Source organism: Montipora capricornis, chromosome 5 (assembly GCF_036669925.1).
Source record: "Montipora capricornis isolate CH-2021 chromosome 5, ASM3666992v2, whole genome shotgun sequence".
NCBI classification, from domain to species: Eukaryota; Metazoa; Cnidaria; class Anthozoa; order Scleractinia; family Acroporidae; genus Montipora; species Montipora capricornis.
In genome coordinates, this window is record NC_090887.1 from 15,900,231 (window position 1) to 15,907,730 (window position 7,500).

Below are 7,500 nucleotides of genomic sequence, written 5' to 3' on the forward strand. Positions count from 1 at the left end.
ATAAAGTCAATCACGAGTTTAAAACTCGAAAATGGTAACGTGGAATTAGTTTACTGATAAAATTATCGTGACAACAGAAACAAGATAATCGCGAGCAAAAACGACCTTTATCCAGGCGATTTACCATAAACATGAAAAACGTCCGGCCGACGTTTTTCAAGATTACCAAATGCAATCCGTTTCAATCTTGTCCACTTGTGTCCACCCATGCTTCTCTTTCCTTTTGCTGTATTTCTTTAAATTGTTTTCAACAGTTTTAAGCGGTTATTGCATTGCTTCGTTCTACTTTTTTGGCATTTTGGGGGTCATAAAACTACATCATTCGGAAGCCCACGCGGTATGTTCAAACTGCGAAAACACGACGCAAAAACCTTTTAATTCAAGCCAAAAATATCATCATTTGGCATCACATTAGCCTTTTAAATTCTAAAACTTGGTTTCTTCTCTTTGAAACATGTTAAAAATCCGGCTTTTTAGAACAAGGAGATCAAAGTTTTAGAAACAACAACAGAGCGAACAGGGCTGCCTTCTAAGAATTTTCTTTGTAAAAAATATACGCATTTTGGGAAGGCAGCAGCAAATATCTCAAAGAACATACCTGACTTTTGTAACACCACCTTTAAGAGGTTCAACAATATCTTTAAACTAAAATAGAAATAAAAGGGCTGGGTTTACACACAAGATTCTCCCCTAAAAAAGTAACTCTCATTCTTAGTTCATCGTTGACATGTTCACACAAAAAAAGATCATAATTACTGACTGGCATTCATTGACTGCCTCACTGATTCACAAGCAGACTGGCGGACTACATGACAGATTAAGGATGCGTTCGATTGACCCTATTCCGGAATAAGAATACTTGAAGTGATGATTTAAAACGGCATTTCTAGCGTTTTGAAGCAACAAGGATAATAAAGATATGTTTAAAATAGCATTTTAGCAGGTGTTTGACAATTTTATTTCACGTATTCCTATTCCGGAACACGGTCAATCGAACGCACCCTAAGAGACCAAATAAATAGCTGACACATTTGTTAGCTAACTGACTGACTTTCTGATAGACCAGAATGTGGTTCAGCATTGTCTGTACTCCTTATCGACAATGATATTCGTCTTCACAGTGGTCAAAATGTTGTGGACTCTCCAGGCGCAGCCAATATTCAACACCAAAGAAAATGTTTATTTCAGAGCGTGACCACGATCGTGACACAAAGAGAGCTAGAGCAAGCGTTAACTATAATGTTCTCACAATCTCATAGACCTCACTTGCTCATTCAATGCTGTACCCAATTCAAACCCTTTGGGAATATAAACATGTTGTTCCAAGTATTTCCATACCATTTTAAATATGAACGCTACATTATCATGCCAATATAATGCACAAAGAATCTTAGTCCTGGGAGATTTGAATTGGATACAACATTGAGTTACATGTAGCTGATTAGGTATATTGGTTTTTTTCCCAAAATGAGAATTTCTGATTAGCTAATACGATTGCATGAAACTTTCAATTGACGCGAGTAGCGTTGTCTAGACTCTTCTTAGCCAATCAAATTGCGAGAGTACAAGCAATGCGGTAAAAAGAAAATTTCAGAACTGTTCAACTTACAATTTTTCCAATCAGTGCGTTTTTCTCTCTACCAACAACAAAGGTGGATACTTGTTTATCGGTTATTGAGACTTGGAAGAACTTGCTGAGGGAAGTTGGACATTTGACAGTCTTGACATTAATTTTATCCAAAGTCACTGGGACATGAATATATTCTGAAGCCTACAAGGAAAACTGCAATATTAAATTTTGTTACTGTTAATGGCTTTACAATGTAACTCTTAAGTCTGAAGCCATTAATCACTTCTACGTGTGGTACAAACATCCTTCTAAACCACTACTTGAATTTTTTAGTAGCCTCTTCACTATTACTGCTGATGGGCCAACATAATTTAACTTTAATGACATAACTTCTATACCTTCATGACTGCGACCTCAGTATTAAGGCCAATACCAAACACCTGTATGGGACACACGCCTGCATTAATGACGCGAAGATTGGCAAAGGAAGTTGGAGGTTCAACTACTACTACACGACTTTTCTGTAAGAGAACCAAACAAAATAATTTTACCAAGTTGTGTCTTGCACAAACTTAAAAGACGCAGAAATTTAAAAAATAAACAACAACTAAAAGAACTTAGATGATAACAATATCTGACATTATTATACGACTAGCCCCAAGAGTAGGCAAGATGAACCAAATCCGACGCTGTCATTGGCTACCTGAGCGAGCGGTCAAGATGGAGCTATCTTGCCAGCTCGGGATTTCTCACTTGGTCTCACAAGATCAAAGATAATTTTTTGGTGTTTTATCCCATATAATAAATCCTTTATTGACCAAGCGTGTTCGGTCAAGATGGCTGGATATTGGCTTCGTACTTTTTTTGCATATGTAAACATGCAAACAAAGAACTACTTGACCTCACTTGATTTACACTAGCAAGTTTTCCTAGAAAATTTTTCCTTGGCAGTGTAAATGGAAAAATATGACAAGTTTTGCCTTGACAAGTGTCCTCGTTCAAACTCGTTCAAAAACTAGCATGCTAGTTTTTGAACAAGGACACTTGTCAAGGCAAAACTTGTCAAGGACGATATTTGCTTGTGTAAATTACCTGACAAGTGCACTTGTCAAGGAAACCTTGTCATATTTTCCATTTACACTACCATGGAAAAAGTCAAGGAAAAACTTGCATGTGTGTACAGTTGGCAAGTTTTTAACTTGCTAGTGTAAATGAGGCTTAACTCATTTATATCATCTGATCAAAATTGGAACTGGGTTTGAAAACGGTTATTTTCACAGAACATCTCAAATTACTTGGCTTTCTAAGTGCTCAAACAACAGGTCTGAAATCTCTTTACTCAGGCAAGTATGAAATATCCAGAACTTACTTGAATCGCTATCTGAATAAAAGCGGCCATCACAAATGAGCATGCTGCCAGCAGCATCCCTGCACACATTCGCTGTAAGGGCCTAAAATACCAATAAAACATATTTGGCAAAATCTACTTGGAATTAGTCACTAATTCGAATGGCAAAGTGAATACTGAGGTAATTAAGTCAGTGAGCACATACAGTCAGACAGTAAATTTTTATCCAAAGTCCACTAAAACATCCACAAAACTCCAAATATTTTTTGATTTTTATGCTTAAGTTCAATGTATAATGTTTTGCATAGGCTATTTTTCTTATCATGATGTAAAGTGCATTGGGATATAGAAATGCGCTTAATACGAACCTATGTTATTGTTATTGTTATTATTATTATTATTATTATTATTATTATTATTGTTATTATAAAGTTTCAACATCATGTTCTGGCTGTTGCCAATGCTGTCTTTTCTTGTTAGGCGAGTCATAACAAATGACCAAAGGCTAACAGAATTATCTCTTCTTCACATTTCCAACACTTTCCTCAATATCCTTGCAGTTCCCAACAAGGCAGTTTTTTTGCATCACTCCAACATTGAATGGTATTATTATTATTATTATTATTATTATTATTATTATTATTACCTCACAAGTAGATTACACTTTCTTAGCAAGGGATAAATGACAGTTTCGAAGATAGGAATCATGATCAGAATAAATACAGGATTTAATGCCTGCAAATAACAGAAAATGAAACAGAATGAGCACAACTACCATGAATAAGATTCATGAACACCTACTGTTGGATACTGGTAGTTAAATGAACCCATTGGATGCAAAAACTATTTCAGCTCTGGAACACTGAAAGAGAGTTGCCTCACACAGACTAAACATTAATTCTCTTCTCCTCTATTGTAATTAACACCTTGTCTGCACTGTCTTTGATCATAAACAGCACTCACATAGAAGTATAAGCCAAAGAAAAAATAACTTGAAACACCATTTAATTTAGTATCACTGTCTTATTAACTCCACTGAAAAACACAGCCCAAAGAGCTGAGACCTATTTCTTTGGTGAAAGATATATGAAATGAATCACATGTTGAACTGCCAATGCGAAATCAAGCAAAGCTACAATGTATGATCCTCGCAGTTATGACACAATTTTGGCAATTGCTTAGAGAAGCCTGAAAAATTCAGGACTTCAACAGGTTTAGAACCCAAGACTTTGTGATACCAGTGCAATGCTCTAACCAACTGAGCTAACATTAGGAGCTGGTCATTTGTTTCAGGGGAACATCAGAACACACAAATGACCATCTCCCAAATGACACCTGTATGGGATGTCAGTGGTTTTAATTAGCTCAGTTGGTTAAGGCATCGCACCAGTATCGTGAGGTCACGGGTTCAAACCCTGTTAAGTCCTGAAGTTTTCAGGCTTCTCTATGAATTGCCAAAATTGCGTTCATACCTGCAAGGATTGCAGCTTTACTTGATCTATTTCTTTCTTTGCTATTTACTTTTTGGACCATGATTTCAAAAACTTTCAGCTACATCCAGTGCCCCACCCAACACAAAGGTTGCAGTCGCATTAGGGAGTTTACACTAGAGTTAAAATCAAGTTCTGTTGTTCAGTGTTTCCCAAAGGATTCAAAACACCAGAGAGTTGACAATTGAGTAGTGTCAACACTAGTGTTACACTGTGTTTCTTTCATGTGTGACTGCAAGCAATGTTGTTCAGCACGAAGTGCAAAGAACCCAGTTATGTCTCATTATCAATTTAGCGGGGAAGGGAAACAGCAAAAAGGGGATACACTTTAATAAGAAAAGTTTTTTAGTTATAGGTACATGTAAGCTGGTTTAAAACAACTCAACAATTTTGTTCAGGATTTTTGGCTGCAACAGTCCCTCAAACTGTAATTTTCTGTGGAACATAACAAGTGAGCAACCATGAAAAATGAGCCTCCCCCATGGACACCTGTATAAAAAAAGTCGCTTATTTATTCCACTGCATTTTCTATCCTCTGGGCAGACACAGTTGAAAGAATATTTGCTTGGTTTGGATGCTTCTCTATCACTTTCAAAACAATGGCATCACTAGTCTTGTAATGAACAGTTAGTGAAGGAAGGCAAGTTTAAAGACCTGAACAAAATGCCAGTGCACTGTAGTCAATTTCTTGATGTTCTACAATCTTGGACAAAACTCTTGGGAAAAATTCCAGCACATTATTTGATATGCACTTACAAGATCTTACAGGAAATGGATAAAGATCAGGATCCACAAAGATCCTAATGAAGATCTTTGAAGATCTTGTAAGGTTTTTCACCAGGGATACCGATCCTTCCCCCACCCCCCCCCCCCCCCCCTTTCCTCCATACCAATGTTGATAATGTGGTGCAAAGCCTTTGACCATTTCTTAAGCAACATTGGACTAGGGGGAGGGGGGAAAGTAGAAGGACTTTAAAGTAATCATTATGAGAGCATCAAATTTTCCCAAGCTTTGTCCAAGATTGTAACATTTGACAAAGGCAAAATAATTATTACACTGACACAAACCTGGACTTGATCTGGTTTTATAGTTCCAAGTGCACCCTAAAAGAAGTCAAGGAAAAATTAGAAGTTTTTACTCATTATTTCATTACAAACTAACATCACTTGGATCAAGCGATGAGGGTAGCTCCTGAAGGGGGGGGGGGGGGGGGGTACTTCCTTATAAGAGGATAATGGGGATGTGCTGCTTGATGGGGTTGCATTTTCACAACTGGATTGACTATAATGGGGTTACATTTTTAGAAGAGTTACATGTACTAGAATGGGGTCGCACATTTTTGGGATTTCTGGGATAAGAAAATTCTGGTAAGCAGAGATTTAAAAATAGGAAGATCCCCAGTTAAAAAATGGTTTGTGCTGTTGTTTTAAGATTTAACAGTTGGCTCGGTACAGTACGTTTGTAAATATTTACAGCTAGCAAATGTACCAGAAAGTGACTAAGTTGGGATAGTGAAAGTGACATTTGCTCAAAAGTGACTAAGATGGTAACCTGCGATCAGGCCCATTTTTAGCTTCGCCCATATGTTCTCTTATGTCGTCGCTCGCTAAAATTGGGCCTGACCAAAAGTCTCTCAAGAATTCTGGACGGTCGGCCAAGTTTTGGCCGACCAAACTCGTGATCTGATTGGCTGTTGAAACGCCGGAAGTGAAAATGCCATCGTGATTGCGCGGAGCTCTCGCTAAGTCCTCGAGACTAATCCGCCATAAGTGTACGAAAAAATTTGCTGCCTTTTGTTCTTACAATGCCGTGGACGGTGCAACTTGATTTTATTTGTATAAATGGAGATATGCCATCTAAAACATCTCATAACTTGTCCAGAATCGGGCTTGAATCTCTGGAAACAGTGAAAATAGCGATTCCGTTGTTGACCTCAGTGGCCATGTGGTTGAAAGTACTTTGGCACAAACTTCCCTAATGTTTTGAAAGGTAAATAGCTGGTTCTTTCAAATGGCAATGAAAGCCGATGCATATTGGTTTCCTGGATGAGGCAAGGAAATATATATCAACAGGAGGAGATGCTGATAAAATCGCAAGTTACACGAATGCATGTTTTGAACATCTGTGTATCAAACGGCATTATTTACTTACAGTGTACATGACACGGTTTGTTTGCACAATTTGGAGTCAAGATTGCTTCATAATATTTCCAGTTGATTGAACTTAAAACTCGCACTCCAGAAACTAAAATGGCATGTTTCCAGAGAGACCAATTGTACAAAAATAAAAGAAACTTCCCGAGTCCATCTTACCGTTCATACTCCATCAAAAAATTAACGGCCAAACTTATCATGATTTTACTGCGCGCAATTCTAGAAATACACTGCAACTGAAGATATTACCCGAAAAAATCACCAAAGAAACCTTCATGGGCAAGCACGTTAAAGGAATAATGTATTTCTCTTTTTTTTCTTTAAAAATCTATTGCCAAACCGTCCAACGACAGAATGCTAGGTTATCTCAATTACAAATTAAGATGTCAAGCTTAAAAGATTGCATATTCAGTGAAGTTCGGAGGAAGAATTACACCGGCCTTTGCCGCAATATAGGCGTCGAAAACATTCCCCATGTTTTTCTCAAATTAAAGCCAACGGTAACTTTCAGATTTGTTTATAATATTCCTCCCCTGTAATTAACTGTGGTCAAAACAAACTAGTGTGAATCTCCCGTCCACGCATGTATTGGTGTAATGGAAGTAAATTTGATTGGCCGAAGAAGGACATGTCAAACAATCAAAAAAAATTGGGCGGAAGAAATTTCGAAGAGGAATTTGGTCAGGCTCTATTTTTCGTTTTGCCAACTCCACATTACGTACCACGCGAAACTAAAATAGAGCCTGATCGCAGGTTACTAAGATGGGGTCTATGATTGGCCATGCCACAGAATAGACTATAATGGGGTCGGGGTTCGGAGAGGCAAAAATTGACCCAAGTACCCCTGGGGCCAGCGGGGGGGGGGGGGGGGTAGACATGGAGTCGCAACTACATACAATATCACCATCCATTTCTTCAGCTTGAAGTGTCCAGCGCGA

The 7,500-nt window shown here is 37.9% G+C and overlaps 1 protein-coding gene across 1 annotated transcript in view; it reads right to left on the reverse strand.

The window, feature by feature from the left end:
- The window catches only part of LOC138049619 (solute carrier family 15 member 2-like), a 26,442-nt gene that overhangs the window by 7,502 nt on the left and 11,440 nt on the right, over positions 1–7,500 (reverse strand). The window contains exons 13-19 of the mRNA XM_068895994.1: positions 7,459–7,500; positions 5,477–5,512; positions 3,565–3,653; positions 2,940–3,021; positions 1,969–2,091; positions 1,610–1,771; positions 599–645 (exon numbers count right to left, since the gene is read on the reverse strand). The exon at positions 7,459–7,500 is cut by the window's right edge and continues 3 nt beyond it. Coding sequence (XP_068752095.1) covers positions 599–645; positions 1,610–1,771; positions 1,969–2,091; positions 2,940–3,021; positions 3,565–3,653; positions 5,477–5,512; positions 7,459–7,500 — 581 coding nt within the window. The remainder of the gene's footprint in view (positions 1–598; positions 646–1,609; positions 1,772–1,968; positions 2,092–2,939; positions 3,022–3,564; positions 3,654–5,476; positions 5,513–7,458) is intronic.